This window comes from Octodon degus, unplaced genomic scaffold (genome assembly GCF_000260255.1).
Source record: "Octodon degus isolate 3935 unplaced genomic scaffold, OctDeg1.0 scaffold00041, whole genome shotgun sequence".
Classification (NCBI taxonomy): Eukaryota; Metazoa; Chordata; class Mammalia; order Rodentia; family Octodontidae; genus Octodon; species Octodon degus.
Genome location: NW_004524617.1, coordinates 5,311,548 through 5,332,975, shown reverse-complemented (window position 1 = coordinate 5,332,975; position 21,428 = coordinate 5,311,548). Strand labels below are relative to the sequence as shown.

The window sequence follows — 21,428 nt, the reverse complement described above, 5'->3', positions numbered from 1 at the left end:
TATATATCCTCTTTATCATATACTTTCTTGTAATTTATAACCTCACTCTAACAATGACAAAACATCTGATAATCCCAGTTGAAAAAACATTCTATAAAACAAATGACTGATCTTTTCTGAAAACTTATAAATAACTCTCATTCCATTAAATAATCCTTACTGTAAAAAGAACACATTCTGTAAACTTGACAAAGGTAGGACAAAAATCTGAAAAAATTATTCTTTTAGAAATAGTTTTCCTTGAATTCCTAAAATTATCAGAAGTTTGCCTATCTGTTTGCATAAAATAGATCGTAGAGGGAGTTTTAGAGAATGTTTCCATCGTTTTTCCCCACAGGTGACTCAGCGAATCTGACTTGCAGAGCGTTCTTTGGCTACAGTGGAGATGTGAGTCCCTTAATTTACTGGATGAAAGGAGAGAAGTTCATTGAAGATCTGGATGAAAATCGAGTTTGGGAAAGTGATATCAGGTAAAATACTTTTTTCTTTTAATTTGTACAATCAAGTTAACATCTGTGAGTAAATAAAAACAGAGGGAAAAAATGTTTTGTTTGGCCTTTCTAGTACCACAATAGAATATTATAATATTTAATATGAAATAAATCATCAGGGCCGGCCACATAGCTCAGCAGATTAAAGTGTCTGCAAGCAGGCACAGGGGTTGAGAGTTCAATCCCCCAGCTTCCTCTGGTGGCCCGCAGCTGGGGCACACTGAGACAGCAATTGAGACTGGGCATGTTGATGCGCGCCTGTAATCCCAGCTCTTGAGAGGCTGTAAACGGGAGAATCACTATAAGTCTGATCTAGTAGTGAGACCCTGAACACCCTGTACGCCTTTCCCTAAAACACAAAAAAGAAAAAGAAATCATTAAGAGACTGGAATTGCAAAATATGAATGTCATTTGCAATGAGTTAAAAAAAATTGAAGAGTTTCTCACTAATGTATATATTGAATGTGAGAACAACATATAATAAAATATAGAAATCCACTCCATTTTTGAAAAACAGTACTTTTCAATTATAGAAACATTTTTTAATTGTTGAGATGAAAATTAGCATGTTACTTTGAGTACTCAAGCAAAGACAATCTCTATCAGTTCCTTTTATGATTTTTCATATTTAATCTACAAAGTAGGATATATAAAATGCTTGATGTACTGATAAAGGGCTTACAAAATATTTTCACCACCTTTCTTAGTACGGATTTTGAGTCTCCAAATATTTATATAGTGGAAATGATGCCAAGAGAACAAACATGTAAGATACTGTTTGAAGGCATAGTGATTAAGCTTCATTTCTCTCTCAGTGTACACACACACGCACACACACACACACACACACACATATATTATATTTATATATATATATATTCACTTACTTTTAAGCATCAAATTATTCAATACTGAAAAACACCACTGTATAATTATGTATTCTTAATCATAATATAAATAAGAAAAGGGCATTCATAATAATAGCTAAATTATAACAACAATGATAATTTTTAAACATTTCACTATCTAAAGTTCTTCTTGGAGAAATCTTTCTGTTTTTTGTTTGTTTGGAGGGAGATATTTTGAGAGAGGGTCTTTTTTTCTCTTTGAGACTGGATCTGGCTATGTAGTTCAGACTGATCTTTACCTCACTAGCCAGGCCTGGAACTTGTAGCAATCCTCCTGCCTCAGCATCCCAAGTGCTGAAATTACAGGTGTATGCCACCACACCTGGACAGAAAAATTAATATATAAATGAACATATATGAATAGATAAAGCACAATTTCCTCTTTTTAAACCTCAAAATCTTAAAACTGTCAAAGATAGAAGAAAATATTGTAATGCACAACAAAAATATATTAAAAAATCACAGTATTATTCCTAGTGATATCTTCTTTTTAATCAACAAATATACAAGAATATCTCATTTAGAGTGTTCCAGTTCAATTTTGAAAGGCCCAGATGTGTAGTTTTACAATGTGTAGCAAAGCTATTTCTCTCCCATGTTTTTTTATGTATTTGGTACAGGGTTTCACTATGCAGCTTGGACTCAAAGTGATTCTCCTGTTTTCAACCTCCCCTGTGCTAGGATTACAGGCGTGTGCCACCACACCAGATCTTGGTAGCCTTTTCATAGTGCCTGGGGGTGGGGTCAGCATATCATGTGGTGATGACTCTCCCATTTTTCATATTTAAAATTTTACTCATATATTTTACCCATATTCTTTGAATTCTTAAAATTAAAGTGACCATAAACCTCTGAACATTTTTTGTCCACTGAGGTATCATATGTGCTCACAGAAAGTTCCAAAAAGTGTTTTATCTTAATTCTATATTGAAAAGTATTCTGAAAAGCTATCAAACATGTAGGAGATAGAGGTAAGAATAGGGACTGGTAGGAGCATGGAAAGTGACTCCTAGTTTAAAGAAGTTTTTCTTTTGCTCTGAGTTTAAAAAAGTTTTCCATTTAGCAAGCTGAGAGATTGCTAAAATCTTTGACAGTGAGGTTAATAACCATTTACCATTAGTTTTAAATGTCAGAATTAAATGCTTATGATAACTTTTAGTCTGCAGGTGTACTACTTCATATTTCCTTAAAAATGGACAACTGGTTTGCATTATTAACAAAAGTCAGGCTGAAGGTTTCAAGTGAAATGTCAAAATAGCACAGAAATTTTCTTCTCTTTCTTTCTTTTTCAAAAGTTAACCTGATATATAATTAAGCCTCCAGGTTAAGACTTTAGAATTTATTTTATTCTACATCATATTTCTTCTTAAAAGAAAAGCAATCCATAAACTTTTCTCAAGGTCTCTCTCACCTCTCTGTTATGACAGTATGATTGTCCTGCTAAGAGAGATAATTAATTGCAACTTCATTAGCATCTCGAAAGATAAGCTTCTTCATTAGAAGTGAAGAAAAGGGCATGATATAATTTAATTAAGATAGCATCAATCCATAGTCAAATCTAAAGCAGATTGCGTAGTTATTTTCACATAAAATTTAGATTCATCTACATTTCTTTTTGTGTGTGTGTATGTGTATGTTTGTGTGGGTTTTTTGTTTCGTTTTGCTTTATGTTTTAGAATTCTTAAAGAACATCTTGGGGAAAAGGAAGTTTCTATCTCATTAATTGTGAACTCTGTGGAAGAAGGTGACTTGGGGAATTATTCCTGTTACGTTGAAAATGGAAATGGACGTCGACATGCCAGTGTTCTCCTTCATAAACGGGGTGAGTACAACGTTCCATGTTGAAGTGATGAAGTGAATAACTGAGTGTACAATGGTAGAGAAATTGGTGGAAATTAAAAGAAAACAAATTAAATTTTCTTTTACTACACAAATTTATCCGAACTGAAATAACTACATTAGCATTAGGGCCAGGGAGGCAACAGCATCAGCAATGGAGTTCAGGTTCTACAGTCAAACTTGAATGTCTTGCTTTGTAAATTCCATGACCTTGGGGAAGATATTTACATTTCAGAAGTGTCAGTTTTTTTAATGTACAGAATGGGAAAATTTATATCAACTGTTTAGTGTTAAAAGAATAAAACATGGCAATCAACATTTTTAACAGGTTCTGGAGATATGAGGTTTGAATCTCCTCAAGGTGGTTTCTACGTGCTTTCTGTCCTGAACAAAGATTTGGTCAAGACAAGCACAAAAGATAGCAAAATTTTTTATTTATTAGAAGTAGGAAAAGAAACAAGCTCTGTAGAGTGACTTTAGGACATGTAAAAGGAGGAAAATAGATATACTTTACAGGACAAGAGTAGGTTCATCATAGGGAGCACAGGAGCAAAGCTCAATGGGAATTTCTGTTTTGTGGCTGTCCTAACCAATACCTGCTTCAGTTATGAGAAGTCCAAATGCAGGGCTTTGGTAACTGTTCTGCATATGTGTCCTGGGATTTTGTAATTAACAGGTCCTGTGGACTTGCCCAGCCCATCTGCCATACCCTATTCTCCTGCTTCAATATGGAGGACTTGATATAGCACCTATATGTAAAACATACAAGTTATTTACTGCTTTTAGAAATCACATTACTAGAAATAACATAAATGTTCTGAAGTCAAAGTTGTGTTCATTATGGGAAATTATTCCTTTAATGTAGTACTAGACCTTATAAATTTCCCAGTGAAATATGTCTTCACATTTTTGTCAGTATTGAGTAATTTTACACATATATTTTCCCATGATTCATAATTTGCTATATATAAATGCATATTGAATTGTTTGAAATTACAGATAATTGTAAAATATGAGCTGTGCTTTTGAGTTACTGAAATTTTCCATGTGTATTAGAGAAGAAAAAATACTTTATTCTACATTATGCTAAATGAAAACTTACCAGTCTTTGAAATAAGTACACTTGATGTTCTCTTATTCAGCAAATTCACAGTGATTTTAATTTCAAAGCACATGTTTAATTCTAGACTCTTTGAGGTTTACAAAGAAAGAGGATGATGAACATTGATCTCTATACTTCACTGGGCTATACTGCCTTTGAATAATGTTACTGAAAAGTTTTAAAACAGCTGACTGTTGTCAAGGTAGCTGCAATACTAAAATAGTCTATTCTATGGATATATAAGTCAAAAGGGGAAGGGTAAACAGCATATAGCTATGTGATTATTTCTTGCACTATGTTAATATGTAGTTAATGAAAGAACTTGGCTGGAAGCAACCTTCTCATGGATGGAAGCAACTTAAATCTCATGGAATTTAACTGTTCATCCATCTATAAGTTCTTCCCAAGTAGTCCATCAGCTTATCCTAGATAATATTCCCTTTGTTTCTTTCTTTTTTCTTTTCCTTGTTGCTTTTTTTTTTGTATTTTAGAGAAGGGTCTACAGGATGTTCAAGATCCCACTACTGGATTAGACTTGTAGTGATCCACTTGTTTACAGCCTCCCAAGAGCTGGGATTACAGGCTCGTACCTCCACGCCCAGTCTCAATCACCATCTCAGTGCACCCCAGGGTTGGGACCAGCACAGCAGTCCCGGGCATTGAACCCCAGCCCCTGCACTCTGCCTATGCAGGCACTTTAATCTGTTGAACTATTTGGCCAACCCTAACATTCCCTTTCAAGGAAGCCCATTCTATACTTGGAAAATCAGTTAACATCCCTAATTCATTCTGTAGCTATGTATTTGACTAGTTCTATACTTTGAATCCACTTTTCCAAGCCAGTTATTTAAATTGCTGACGGTGACCATAATGCTGGTAGAATTCTATTTTACCGGATTCAACCTCTTATATTCATCTTCCATTTGTGAAATCTCTTCATTATAGTCCCTTTTTTGAACATAATCTAATTAACGAGTTTGAATTGTTCCTTAAGGATATAAATAATGGAGAAAAGTTATAGTGCACATAGAAATCTGTTGATTTGCATGACAAGTATTTCCCTTTTCAGGCAGGGTATGGATGACAATTAAGCAACAATCATAAGCAGAAAGAAAGGCAAATTAATTGTATCTAAAGGAAAAGTTATTAGAGCTCTAGCTATATAGCGAAAACTGTATAGACACCCCTCTCCAGGCTATTTTTCAGCATGTTTGGTTAAAATTATGTTGCTCAAAACTAAAAAAGCTTCCACTTCTTGAAAAATAGATGACTGAAGAATCAGGGAAGTTGTTTGAAGTTCCAGTAATGTCTAAATCCATAACCATGGAAAGGAAATTGTGCCCAATTTTTCAGTGGTCTTTACTACTTAACTCTTACATTGTTTTCAAATTTCTATGATGATCAACAGCATTTTATTCCTATTAAGACAAAAGCATTAAGAAACCAAAATTGAAGGTTATATAATCTGAAAACTCCCTCTTGAAGTCATTGTGTGTCTTTCATTTAAGGGACCTGGAACACATGAGTCTTATATTTACAAAGGCAGTAAGAAACACAATTTCTGGTTCTAGAGCAGCTCCTTATCATGTGAAATGATGCCACCCATCTTGCTGAAAAAGAAAGGTCATCCTATGACATAATTGTAACTTTACCATCCCTACAAGGTTGAGAATGTCAAGACGAATATATGAGCCCATAGGTTTGGCTTTATCATGGGGTCCCAGAGAAAGTCAAATTTTTGTCATGTTAGTGATATAGGAGAAATATAACTTGCAACCTGCTAAATGTTAGACATTCTGTGTTTGTGTCTGTTGAAACTGAAGAATGAATTTGAAAAGACAAAGGTTAAGAACAGGAAAGGTTCACTGGGGAGTAGGGGAGGCACAAAGGTTTCCCTAGTGGGTTGCCACAAGACCCTTTGTCATGGGAAATTTTGTAGCAAAGTTACAATGTAGATACACCATGGGTCAAACTATAGTCAACCTAGAGGATTACAAGTATAGCCATTTAGGTAATATTAGTCCAACAGGTAATAAGGGTATTATAGCAAAGTTTTAGGGCTCGCATCGTTAACCTCAGCTTAACTATCATCCCTAAAATAGAAACATTTTGGGAAGAGATGAATGTAGTTGTTCTAGTCCCACACCCAGGTGACCGATGCACATCTGGACTTCACCCACTGGATGATACTGATCACAGCATAATCTCAAATTTCCATTCCTCCTTTAGGGAAGTATGCAAGTCTGGCCATTATAACTTTATCTTGAGGACTTGCGTTCTTCAAATGCATCTCCAGACACTGTTTTGGTTGTCCATATCTTCAGTATTGTCCCTGTAGCACTACCTATTAATTTTTACTTAATTTTGCTGCCTATTATATTAGGGATTTTGTCAGCAACTGGAATATCATCCTATTAAAACATTTTTGCACATCAAAAAAAGAGTGCAAATCACTAACAGAGTTAAAAGGAAGCCCACACATTGAGGCAAAAAATCTAAGCCAACTGTACCTTAGACAAAGGACCTCTATCTAGAATAAATGGAGAATTTTAAAAAATTAGGACCACAAAATTGAAAGACCCAATTCAAAAAAGGGCATCTAGGATGAATGCATACTTCTCACAGAAAGAAATACAAATGTTCAGCAACATTGGTCATTTGAAAAATGTGCATTAAAACAATACTGAGATTCCACTGCACCCATGAAAGAATGGCTTTCTAAAGAAATCTACCAACAATAAATGCTGGTGAGGCCTTGGGGAAAAGGAAGCTTTCTCTTCTCTTGGTGGGAGTTTACACTGGTACAACCTCTATGGAAATCAGTGTGGAGATTCCCTAAAATACTTGGATTTGAAGATGCCGCTTGACTCAGTTATTCCCCTTCTGGATAGTTTCCCAAAAGAATTGAAAATATCATACCACAGGGATATATGTGCACCCATGTTTATAGCAGCATAAGTAGTCATAGTTTAATCTTGGAACAAAACCAAATGCACATAAACTGAGGAATTAATAAAAAAAGTTGTGGTATTTTTATGCAATGGGGTATTACTCACCTACAAAGAAAGATACACTTGAGGTATTTATAGGTAAATGGATGCAACTAAAGACCATGCTCATAAGTACAATAAATATATACACATGTGTAAACATAGTATTGTTTCCCTAGGGTAAGAATCTGAAAGAGTAAATAAAATCCAAAAGGTACAATATATACTGAGTTAGAGAAAGAAACTGCTGAAAAGGACAGAATAAGTTGGATGTGGGAGAGAAAGAAAGAAAGAAAGAAAGAAAGAAAGAAAGAAAGAAAGAAAGAAAGAGAAGAAAAGCTGTATGCATGTACACAGGACAGCTAGCATGTTTATTGAAGGGAAAAATTAATGCTTAAAAAATTATTTTGGGGCCCATGAGATAGCTCAGGGGACTAAGTGCCTGCTATGGCAAGCGCAGGGACTATAGTTCGATTCCCGGCACCACCCCCAGGATGCACTGAGCCAGTGACTGAGTCTAGGCATGGTGGTGCATGCCTGGATTTCCAGCACTGGGGAGGCTGAAACAGGAGGATCACTACGAGTCCGAGCTGCATAGTGAGACCCTGTACCAAATAAATAAAGAAATATTTTGACCAATATTATATGCTTATATATAGTAATTTGAACAAGCAATTTGAATACAGTGGGGACAGGGAGATGGCTCAGTAGAATAAGTGCTTGCCTGGCTAAGCACAAGGGCCTGAGTTCAATCCCCAGTTCTAGGGGAAAACAAACAGTTTGAATACAGTAATGTGCAATATATTTTAATCCTTTGTACTGAAAAAAAAAACCCAAGGTGCAACATAACAACTATTGTTCAATTCCTATCTTCTTTTTAGAAATTTTGTATGATTTGTAGTGTTCTTTATTATTTTTTATTCTCTTTACAATAAGAAAGGATTACTGAATTCTGTTATTAGGAGTTGAGTTACTATATTACTCAGAAAGCTAATGGTCAGTAAAACAAAAGGGTGTTTTTGTTATTAATCCTATGCTTTTGCCATTGATACATAATTTACTTAACTTATAGTCTTTCAAGGTGTTCTTTTTTGAAAACTTTTTGGAGAGATACATTCATATATTTATTGACATAGATCTTATGTGACAACAACTGTTATTTCTTGTGATACACAGACTTTTCAGGAACTTTGTCAAAGTTATCTAAGTATTTTTCTCTCCACTGTTATATTTTGTGAAGTATACCTGACATAGTAACATGATCCCAAAATGTGTGAATGTGTTCTATAGATTCTTTGAAATATGACTCCAATCTATCAAATAAATTTACATTTGTGTTAAGGTGGATCCTGTATTACACTTTTAACTTCATAAGAGAATCTTACATTTATAAAAGCCAGCTTAAGTTATTCTAGGAAATTTGAAAGGGGGAATACCATTTTTTTTGGCAGAATCAGGGATTGAACTCAGACCCTTGTGCTTGCCAGGGCAGTGCTTATTCTACTGAGCCATCCCCCAGCCCCTAGAATACCATTTTTTTGCCATAATTTTATTGATAAACAAATAGCAATGAGACAGTTTCAAATCAAATCATTAGGACAGTTTCAATAATTAGCACACTGCATACATTCTTCTTAGTGGTTAATTGCTGTACAAGATGTGGACTTGAGATCCTATTTACAAACACCATTAGAACAAATCATTCTATTCATTAACAGAATGTAACTATATATCTATCCTATCCACTTTGAATACACAGATACAAAATGGACATTCATCTGTATCCCCTTTTTTTCTAAGTTCGGTTATTTGAATATTATAGGTGTGTAAACTCAGCAAAATATTCTAAAAGAGTTCAGTAGCCCATAATAGTATCTGGTCTTCCGCTTAACTGGCAATGTCAGAAATTGTTGACCTGAGTCCCCCACAGCTCAACATAACAGCATGGCTTTATTTCTTATATTTCATTTTTATACTTTTCTTCAGGATGGTTAAGACCATGGTAAAGCAGGACCTATGCAACAAGAGTTGTAGCTTTTGGGTCTGATAAGATCAGTGAAATCCCCTCAGGACTTATCCTGAGATCCTGTACCTCAGATTGTAGAAAGTTTGTCAGTGTCAGCCATGTGGATGAGTCACGGCCATTGCTTGGCCAATGTGCTCTCTGTGAAAGCCTGAGAGAATGTTTTCTCTCCATGTGACTCTCCTTAGGCACACTCTACATCATCGATCACTTTCCTCTTTGGCCCCAAAATCTCCTTGATGAGAAAATTTGGGACACTTCCGAGTTACATGACGTTACAGTACAGGTTCTCATATGTCCTGAGTCTTAATTGACCTTGGAAGGCTAGGGCCAAAATGTTGGCTTTCCTTGCAGCCCTTCTTTTTCTCTAATTTTAGTCTGCAAACTCAGGTTGTTAACCATCCAGAAGACAAGCTTGTTGTTATTATCGAACAACTTAGGCTGTTAAGCTTAACCCCACTATCTGTCTGAATACCATTTTTGAGTATATCAAAATTTATCAATTCCTATGGAGAGAATTTGGACAGTTGAAATCACACTGACACTCACACACTCATTTGTATATCATTATATATGACATTAAATTATACATTGAGAGTATATTCAAAGTGGTTAGGATAGATATATAGTTACATTCTCTTAATGAATAGAGGGATTTGTTCTAATGGTATTTGTAAATAGGATCTCAAGTCCGCATCTTGTACAGCAATTAACCACTAGGAAGAATGTATGCAATGTGTTAATTATTGAAACTGTCCTACCAATTTGGTTTGAAACTGTCTCATTGCTCTTTGTTTATCAATAAAATTATGGAGAAAAAATAAATAAATTATACAGTGAGAGATATGAAGAATGATGGTGCAAAGCATATGAGGTTCTGTTACTAGATTTGGGGCTTCTGGAATCTTCTGGAGTTGTTTTCTAGGTTGCTTCCATTTTGAACAAAGAATCAGTCAAGATAAGCCCAGATGATAGCAGTTTTGTTAAGGATAGGAAAAGTATCAGGATCTGCAGAGTGAGTTTGGGCCAAGCAAAAGTAGGGAAAGAAATACATCTTACAGTGCGAGGACAGACCATCCATGAAAGAAAGAACACAGTGGCCAAAAATTCTATGACTATGATTTTCTATCATCTACTACTCAGACTGACATTAGGTCTATTCTTACCTTCAGAAAACCTGTTCAAGTTCCCACAGGAAGTCCACGTGCAGGGTTCTGAGAACTGTCTGTGCATATGTTTCAGGATCTGGTCACACCTCCTTTCCCAGCCACCTTCAGCCATGCCCTCCCTTCTTGTGTCAGTCCTAATGGTCTGTGACTTTCTACTCCCTTATTTCTCGCTGTAGTCAGCAGATTCTCTTCATTCTTCTTTGCCAGTTCCTGGATTGATTACAAGATTGAGAGTTAGAGCTCACTCAAAATGAACCAAAGGCTGAAACATTACTTATGTATCATCTGTTGTTCTTTCCATTGCCCGTAATGATTGAATGTTGTATTTCAGTCTAAATTTTTTACCCAGATGCCTTTGCCTGAGTTGTTAATCATGATTGCCTGTGTTGACATGCATGAAATGCTGACCTTCAGGTTTCTCCCAAATTCTAACCTTTTCTGTTACATCCACTTTTATGTTTTCAACTTATTTGATACTACCAGTATACCAGATGGATAAACAGCAGCATTATATTCTAGACTCAGGCCTACCCACGACTGCATCCATCAGGCAGTTATGCATTCCTTCTTCATTCTCTGTGTCTTTGATCAGTATTCACATTTAGAATGACCTCACAGCTTGGAAATGCTTACTATGTCCAGTAAAATAACATAATGATTAAGGCATGGAGCGGGTGTTACTGGACATAGGTCCAGTTACTGGCCACTTGAAAGCCATGTTTAGATGATAGTTGGTGTGAAGAAAAACAATTTTATGCCAAGCATAGTATTTTGGAAGATTGAAGGGATGTTTGACCAAAAGCTTCAATTTTAGAAGGATCAAGGGTGCAAAGGGAGTTTTGTAAGGAGCAAAAGTTAGAAGAGGAGGGCAAGAGATAGAAAGTCTGTAGGATTACTTCTTTGCAAGTTAAATCTTATTTCTTTGCAAATTAAACCTTAGGGCAATTTACATGTGTCAGTTGATACACAGAATTAGAGAACAAGGATCAACAAGATACATTCTGATGTTATCTAAAGGTCACCAGATGTTCTGGATTCTGTTGAATCTCAAGAAAGATTATTTAGCAGTTAAGATTTTAGTCTATAAGTTAAGACTTCTTTTTAGAATCTGAAATGCTGGTAAAAGAAAGGAAGAACAATCTTGCAAGATAAAAGAGAAAAGAACCTTGAAAAAAAAACTCACAAAAGACTGGCCACTAACATATGGAAAGCAAGGCTGGCTGTGTTTAACATCCAACTCTCCTTACTACTTATGCTGTCTTGGACATACTATTTCCCCTATGAGAGCTTCTAAATTTCTTCTATGAAAAGGGAATAATAAGAAGACTTATCACATTGATCAGCTGTCAGGATTAACAAAAATGATATCAGTACCTATTACAGCATCTTACACACCCTAAGCACCTAATAACTATTAACTTGCTATTAAGAAATTTCTGTGCACTATATTCTGTGATATTCTGAGCGAGGAAGTATGTGAAAATTGGATATTTAATTTAAAAATCTGTAAATTCTAATTTATGTTTTATTAGGAGAGTCTGATTGAGCTCCAGCAATTTTGTTCCAACACTTGTGAGTCTGACCTTCCAAAGTATTTACTTTGGTTTAGATGTGTTGTCCTAAAGGAATGCTTTGTTCAGTTGTTCATGTATTTAATGACGCTCATGAAGAACCTACCATATGACTGACATTGTACTGGACTCTCATAAAATTAAACAGGAAGTAAGGACCAATATATTTTTGAATGCTATCATCTACATTTTAAATTGCATTGTTATCAAATGCAATTAAATTGTGCTGAGTGAATGCTTAACTTTGAAATTGGCATATTAAGGATGTTCTTTAAGAATCAAACTCTGAATTGTTACATTTACTTTTATTAATTATAATCACATGGCAATTCATACATCATGAAGCAGTTCGGATCTGGCAAAATATCTGTTTGAAAGTCATAGCGCTAGTTAATAGTGGTAAAAATCAATATTTTCTGTATTCTTCTTCAACACATTTTGCTTCCTGTAGCATTTTTTCCCTCCAAAGAATACAATGGATAAGAATTATCCTTGCTCACTAAACTACCCAGTCTTCCAAATATCTTTAGTAATGTATTAAATGTACATTATTTAAAATAGATTGTTATAAGAATAGATGAATTTAGACTGTGGATTCCTTATCCCTTGTAATGAATTATCTCTGCAATATGTGTCTCATCTTTTTTTTGTTTAGTAAATTTAGTTACTGAGAAATTCAGTGAGATTCTAACACTCCATAAGCCATTTTTTGGGGCAGAACTGGGGATTGAACTCAGGCCCTAGAGATTGCCAGGCAAGCACTTATTCTACTGAGCTATCTCCTCTGTCCTTATAAGCCATTTTTTGACCCTAGTCATTGGATATGACCACTGATTTCAGAGTTTGTAGAGTCCTAACTTTGCTCAGATATCAAAATATACTACCTGTATATATGGAAGTATCTTGCAGAATGGCAATGGCCCCTTAGTAGTTGGATTAGTGTCCAAGAAAGAGCTATTTTCAATGAATCTTAGCTTATGCAAAACCAACATATTGAGGAACTTCAGTTTCTTCTCTATTATGTGGTCAATATACCTAAGGTGTCTAGTAATTGTGGCAATAGGGTCAACTAAATGTACAGTACTTACAATAATATAGAATTTATTTACAACAAGGTTTCCCATTCTTGTCGGTATTGATATTTTGGACTAGATAAATTCTTTGTTGTGGTGGAGCTATCTTGTGTATACAGATCATTTAGCTCATCTTTGGCCTAGCCCTGTAGATGCTCATAACAACTTCCCCAGTTGTGATAATGGGGAATGTCTTCAGACACTGCCGAATGTCCTTGGGATGGGGAGCTCTTAGTTGAGATTCACTCACTCCTTCATAGTATGGTAATCAGAAACTCCATTCTTTATGGGAAATGATTTTTGAATCTATGCTACTCAAAGAGGAGAAATTAAAAATATAAGTGCAGGTATTTTCACTGTGAAAATGCTCCATTGTTAGACAAAATATGATTGGAAGGTCAACAGAGCAAGAATATATACCAATATGATAGGAATTGCCAACTTAGGTTTTTGTTTTTGGGGTGTGTGTGTGTGTGTGTGTGTGTGTGTGTGTTTCTACTCTTATAAAGTCACTTAGAAGCTTCCATATCCAGGCTTTGCAAATTTTATTCTACACTGAAATTAGAAATTGTTAACAAGTGTTCTGGGTGCATTATCATAGGATAAAACTCAAGATTTAAATGTCAACCAAATTCCTTGTTCCTGTTGCCATTTGTGGTCTATAGCTCATAACTGACATACCAAGGCCTTTGCCTAGGTTATATTTTTTTTGGGCAGAACCGGCGATTGAACTCATGCCCTTGCGCTTGCCAGGGAAGCGCTTTTCCACTGAGCCCTCTCCCCGGCCCCTTGCCTAGGTAATGGATGCTTCTGATAAATTTGGTACCACAGAAGAAGTAAATATGATCTACCTCTCTTAATTTCACTGTTTTCATGACAAAAGAAAGAAAGCAGATTACAGTCAGTCAGTGGCACTATTTCCAACTAATTGCCACATCTTTTTACATGTCCAACACCTTTGAACCTATTTAAACTTAGTACATTGCCCTCACACTCTACTCTTAATGAGGTTACTTGCCTCATAGACTCAGTAAAATTGTACCTTATAGAATACATTTGCTACTTGAGAGATGTCTGAGAGGGTACTTCTTTGAGTACTAAAATAATTAAACTTCTAAATGAAGAGATACTTGTTTGTTGGACACAATTGGTATATACACATCCCATTTTTCAACAGGAAAATTCACATAGGAATCTCATGACAACATACATATGGAGTTATTTACAAATGCAAATATATATGCAAATAATAACTACCAAAGAGCAGTGAAATACATGTTAAACAGTAAATACTACTAATTTCCTGTTTTGAATGCTTACATTAAGCTAAATCTCAATTATATGCAATAAGGAAGTATGAACATAGTAATGAGCTCAGTTTTCACAGGCTACTGGCCAAAAATAAGTCTGGAAAATTGGGCACAATAAAAGGAAAAAATAAAAAGATAACATAACAACATAGAGATAATTGCCTTGTATGTGTTCAGAAGTTTAGTTCATATTAACAGGTACCTGTCTAGCATCTAACAAAGACCATAAAACATAAATACACCTAAAGGAAGAACAGAAAGAAACCTATTGTATTTGAAAATTACAAACAGAAACAAGCTGTTTAAGAAAAAATTTCAGTTTAAAGCATTCTTTAGGAAAGCCTACTGAAATCATGTGTAGTGCACATAGCAAAATTCAGCATGTGTAATGAAAGATTACAAGCAGAATAGCATCTTTCTGGCCACCATGCACCAACAAGCACTCACTCTCTTTTTCTCAGAACAACCTTCACCTGTTTATTGATAATTTTTCATATTACACTTGAAATTATACTTCACTCAAAAAAGCTCAAAAAAGATGCTTCACAGAATGCTATTGTGTGAAAAACAGCAGGGTATTCTCCTTCAAGAAATATGTATCGAGTGCCTGCATGGAAGTTAAGCACTGTATCCTTAATGGTTAAATCAGTACTTGTGGAGGGATGTCTACCACCTTTCTGGGACATTAAAGTAACGTTGTTGGGGAAATGGAGGTGGATATGCATTTGTATGGCTGCGAATTTCTGCATCTGGTTCAGAAGTGGCACAACTGGGTCATAAAATACAGGATAAAACTTTTAATAGGCAGCTCCTGTATGTCGAACTTCGACAACCAGGTCAGTAAAGTGAGAAATTAGCTATGACACATGAAAAAATGCTAAATACTCTCTCAGGTCATATAGTAGGAAAAATATGTTGATTGCCAATAGATTACCATGGTAACTTGTATTATATTTTAGTATTAAGGATTACATTTTCCATCTGTAAGAACTATGTTAGCTATTTGTCTCTATTTTAGGGCACATGTTATATTTTTAGTGTGTACTCTATGAAGAGTAGTTTATCTGAAGGTTAAGTTCTCTAAATGGAAAGTGGACATTCAAACATTGTTAAAATAGAATTTTTTAAATCAGAAGGAAAATCCAGTGTTATATTTAGGAAAGCACAAAAAGGTAGTTTATAAACCACCCAAAAATCAAAAATGAACTTTGATATGAATGAACATTGACTGAAAGGAAGAGAAATTGTGAACTGTGGTAGAAAAACTGGTCAGTTTGTTTCAGTGTATTATTTGGTTTTTCAGTTGTGTGTGACCTAGAACAAGTGTTTGTTCCGTTGCTCTCCCATTTTACAACTTGTAAAATAATACCCCTAAGATTCAGTGCAGGATAGTATATCATCTCTACGATCTAAGCACCTTCCAACAGCCCCATCTTTAACATATGAGTCATTTGAGGGACTTTCTAGACCTAACCCATAACAGTGGTGCTAACACCTCATGCTACACTTGGTTAGGATACTTGAAAATTTGCTTTTAATAATGAATTAGCTTTTATAAAAATGGTAATAACAGCTTTAGTTGATAAAGAGTAGAGCACTATTTTATCACCTCACCATATATATTGATTTTCAGTCCAGGAACATTGGTGGTGGTTTGTGAAAGCAATTCATAAAAATATATTGTTCTAAGTGAGGCTTAGTGTGCTAAAAGATGCTTAGATAAATACGCATGAAAATAATTTTTAGAAACTAAAATGATTACCAAAAAGACATTTAGCAGAATACCTATTTCAAACTACCTTGGAAAATTGTATTACAAACTATCCAGAGAAAAGGACAAAGTGTTAGCAGTTTTGTATGATTACTATTTACAGCCATTAGTTATTTGTTTACAATAAAGTTACATGTACCTTAAACCTAGTACCTTAAAAAGCAATACATAAAAAAATTCACTGAAATAATAAAATTGGTTAATCTGGATTTTTAAGATTCCTGTGATTTCTTAAGTTATTCTAATCATTCCTGTGCCTTTTTCAAATTCTGTACAATAAGAATGTTTTATGTAGTCAGAAAAAAGGTGAGAAGAATAAATCTGGGTTTTTTTTTTAATTTTTATTTATGAGAGAGAGAGAGAGAGTGAGTGTGTGTGGTGTGTGTGTGTGGCCAGCTCAGCCCACCAGGGGGCAGGGCTGGCTGGCATGTGGTGCTGGGAGATTGAACCGCGGTCCCTGATGCTTTGCTAAGCTTGTTCTAAGTAGGTGCTTTAGACCATTGAGCCATCTCTCCAGCCCAATAAATCTGGTTTTGCACATGTACTGAATATTGTTTTTAGTAAATTCTTAATTTGAAGAATTTTAGTATTGCTGAGAAGTTGCCAAGATGATGTACAGTTTGCTCATGTTTTCCAAATGTTAACATCGAATTTCCTTCGAATATTTTGGAAAATTTTACATGGAAATTATAATTACTCTCTTTGTTATGAAATAAAATTATTTATATGCTTTAAAGTTTACTGAAATCTATTTACTTGAATGTATGGTCTTGCTCCCCAATTTCATCTGTTAGCAAACAATATATTTTTATGTAATGTTTTCACAAAACACCACCAATGTTTTTGCACTGAAAATCAATATATATGGTGAGGTGAAAAATAGTGCTCTATCCTTTGTCAAACAAAGCTGTTATTACCATTTTTATAAGAGCTAATTGTCCTCATATATCCTAATCAAAGAGCATAATAAACAATAAGCCAAAAATCTTTTCTCAACTGATCATGAATTAAGAAATTCTTTCTTCTTCCTTAGGAATTAAGTAATGATGGTTTCTATTATGATGTTCCTAAAATATATAAATTGTATCACAGATTGCTAATGAAAGAAAATAAAATGCTTTTTATGTTTAGTATGTTTTAGCAAGTGTCTCTTTATAAAATGAGAAAGGAAGGCAAAATTTTTCTTGGCATGTTTATGTATTCAGAAAGAAGATAGTGATTGAAAACATCAGAGTAAGAAGAAATAAATTTTTATTTTACTTCTATTGAGAGAACCAGTATATGGTTTGGTTATTTTTCTTATTTAATAGTCTTTTACTCAGAAATAATCTAGAGTGTGAGTGAACGTTGTGTTAAGAGTGGAAACTATTACCCTTGGCTTTTTCTGACAACATTAATTGTCATACTTTCAATAGTTAGGAAAAACATTAAAACTTTAAATAGAAAAATTAAAATAGTAATAAAAATTCTGAAGTATATCAAAGCTTCCCTTAAGTTTGCTGAATTGTGAAGCATTTTTACATCTTACATTTTGTGTACACTATTTTTATAAATTTGTTTCCATCAACTGAACATACTATAAATTATTAAATTGCTTTTTAAAAATAGCTTAATGTTTCAGCTCCTATTGCTATCTGAGTGGTCCAGATGTTCTGGATTCTTTGGGCAAATGAACACATTCCCAGAGGAAGAATGAATTGTTCTGACTGTGACAATATATCCTCTGGTGGAGGATTTCTTTCAGGATAAACACTGCATCTCTTAATAAAAAGGAGTAAAATGCAGTGCCACCTTCACTCTGACAGTTTCCTCTCAAGAGATGTTTTGTATCATTCCATCTGTGCCTATCTATTTGTATTACATGTTATGAAGGAAATCCTAGTAGAGAGAAAGCAAATATTTTTTTCTTTTAAGATATTTTCTTTTAGACATCAGTGAAGTTTGAAACCTTGATATATAATAACCCTGTCTTCCAGACTGGTCATTGGAGGCTTTTTGTTGTTTATTGTAATAGTATCTGTCTTCTTTGTCTGGTTTTTTCCCATTGTACTTCGTATATAAGATTTAAGATGAAGTAGTCCCATCTGAGTCTTGTGTGGCTGTATTTGTAAATATATAATGATATGTCTATCCTTCTTGTTAAAAATTTTAGACAGAGATCTTTTAGACAAATGCTTTTATAATTCAGAGGAAAATAAAGATCTTCCGGGAGTAAATTCACATTGAATAATATGAAATATATATGCCAATTTTCTGTAAAGGAGAATTATTTTCCTTTTGTTTTGAGCTATTTTTGGAAGAGTGGCTTAACTGGTATATGAATTATTCAAGAAAAATTTCATTAATAAGGTACTTTCCATTTTCTTTGAAAAGGGAAAAATGTAAACAATATGTATTAATTAAGAAATTTAAACATGAACTTCCCTACCATCATCCATTATATCACATTTGGTTTCCAAGTAATTTAGACACAAGTACTTGCTATAAACATTTGCAGGTATTTTTGCACTCTGCCACTCAGTATCTGACCTTTACCCTTGAAATTCCTCAACCAAAATAGATGTGACACTTCAAATGAGTTGCTACGCTGGTTCATGATTATAACACTTAAAGAATTTATCTCATTTATATAAAAGGGAGAGAGCACAATGACACTATAATGTTCAAAAATATTAGCTTTGATTATTTAGTTATAAATTCCTGCTCCCTCACTTGAATCTACAAGTAGGTGTGATATCCTTTAGGACAATAAGCATATTTCATCCACTAAAACTCATAATCAATACATATACTATATATAAAACATTTATTAAAGAAAAATTAAGGAATTAATGAATAAATGCAAACAAAATTTGAGGGCAATGATTGCTGCTTTCTTGTGAAAAGTAGAATTCTTCTTTCTGGTTATCTTGCATCTATAAGATCCTGGATTGGACACCAGCATTTCCTCTTTAAAAAGTTGAAGAGCAATATCAAACATGTGAAATGGTATGTGACTGATCTTTAAATATCACTTGAATACAGATGTCATAGTTCTGCACATTTATTTAAGACTATATTATCATTGGATTTATGAATGAAATAAAATTTTAAATCTTTACTGTGAAGTTGGGCATTTTTTACATGAGTTTTTGTTACCAACTTGATGAACTAGATTTATTAGTTCTACTTAATCAATTGCTTGATCCTTACTATACATTTACTAGAAAAAAATGGTTCCCAAAGGTATGTGAGAGTGAAAACACATAAAATGCCACTTGTTAGAAAAATTGATTTGTTCTTCATCATAAGTGTTTCATTTACTCATGTGATAATTATTGAATAACTTCAACATGTCAGCTCACTTTCAAGGTGCTTTATATAAAGAATAAAAAATAATTTGAAAATAAACAACAACCAAGAACATCCATGATCTGATAGAACTAAAATACTAGCATATGATAAAAAGTCAGATATTGTTTTATAGTGACAAATGTTAGAGAAAATAAATAAAGACAAATCAGTACAAAGTGTAGCCATGGAATGTGACTTGGAATGAATGATCAGTGGACCAATCAAAATGGTTCTGCCTCATCAAAGACTTCCTGGTCTCCAAGTTTTCAATCCATTGTCCATCAGCTCCACTGCTTTTAGGCTTGAAGTGGTCCAGAGACATGGCAAAAAAGCATAGTGAAGTAAAGCTACTTAGCACATGGTAGCTGAGAAGGTAGCGGTAGCAGGGTTAGAAAATTCCCCAAAGCCATGCCCCATGTAAGTGGGACATGTCCCTTCATGTATGCCTCACCTCCTGTCTCTATCACCTCCCAATGATGCCATGAGATTATGATCCTATCAGTGGACTGATTAAGTAACAGAAGCCCCACCCACTGGCCAACAAGCTGTTAGTGCAGAAATTTTGGGAAAAATTTCAAGTGCAAACCATAACAGAAGGTAAAGCACTTTGGCCAGGAAATGTTACTGCAGGTGAAGACCTTAGCCTTTAAATGAGGGACGAGTAGGATTTTGATAAACAGCAAAGAATCATTCTTGGTTGCTACAGAATTATGGAAAACATGTCAAATTCAATTCACACTGGAGGAATAATGCTCACTGGAGTTGAGTTAGTTGCTTCAATAAAAGGAGGAAAGTCACTTAATTTCCAATATGAGGAGTTCTAACTTTTTTCAAATGGGTAATATAAATCAGCTAACAGTTTCTGAAGACAATTCTGAAATAAGGACATAGTATAAAATTAAATTAAAGGATTTTTACAGATAAGATTAAAATGGCAAAACAGATATAATTTTAAACTAAGAATAATAAATCAAAACATATATCCTTTAGTTACAATAACACAGTAGTGTGATCTTACCACATAATTAGCTAATTTTCCCTTCTTATTTTGTAATATGAAGTACAGATAGGCCTCATAAATTATAAGAATTTTATAATAATTGTTCATATGTCTCTTCAATCTATGTTCACTAATTAATAACTTTTTGTCACATTTATATCATCTCTCCTCTTATACATAAGTAGATTAAAGGAAGGAACTAGACTATGAATACAAACATACAACACATACTATTGTCAAACCACATGGCAGTAAACTGCAGACACCATTACTAAATTTCTTAGGCTGATTCTTCAAAATACATGAATATTTTATCATTTAACACAAGTGTATTTATGAAATTCAGGAAAATCACTATAATAAAATGCTACTGTGCAATGTATAGTCTATACTTAAACTTTAGAAATTATCCCATTAGATGCTATTTATATCAGATTTCCCTTCCAAGATTGTGTGTAGAATTTAACTTTCAACTTTCTTTAATCTGGGAAGGCTATTTTCCTTTCTTCATCTTTCAAAAAGTGGGCATCTGATATGAATACACACTTCTCAAATGAAGAAAAACAAATGACAGATAAATGCTCAACATCATTGGTAATTCCAGAAATGCAAATTAAAACAAACCTGATATTCCTTCTAACCCAGGAAAAAATGGCTATCATAAAGAAGTCCACCAGAGCCAGGGAGATAGCTCAGTAGAATAAGTGCTTGCCTGGCAGCCCAAGGGCCTGAGTTCAATCCCCCATTCTGAAAAAAAAAAGAAAAGAAAAGAGAAAGAAATAAATGAAAGAAATCCAACAATAGCAAATGATGGGGAGATTATGGGGAAAAAGCAACCTTTCTCCACT

At 34.2% G+C, this 21,428-nt stretch overlaps 1 protein-coding gene across 2 annotated transcripts in view; it reads left to right on the top strand.

Moving 5' to 3' along the window:
• Positions 1-21,428, top strand: part of Il1rapl1 (interleukin 1 receptor accessory protein like 1) — a 1,467,987-nt gene that overhangs the window by 1,400,159 nt on the left and 46,400 nt on the right. For both annotated transcript variants that reach the window (XM_004631365.3, XM_012514777.2), the window contains 2 exons: positions 338-470; positions 3,076-3,221. In XM_004631365.3, coding sequence (XP_004631422.1) covers positions 338-470; positions 3,076-3,221 — 279 coding nt within the window. The remainder of the gene's footprint in view (positions 1-337; positions 471-3,075; positions 3,222-21,428) is intronic.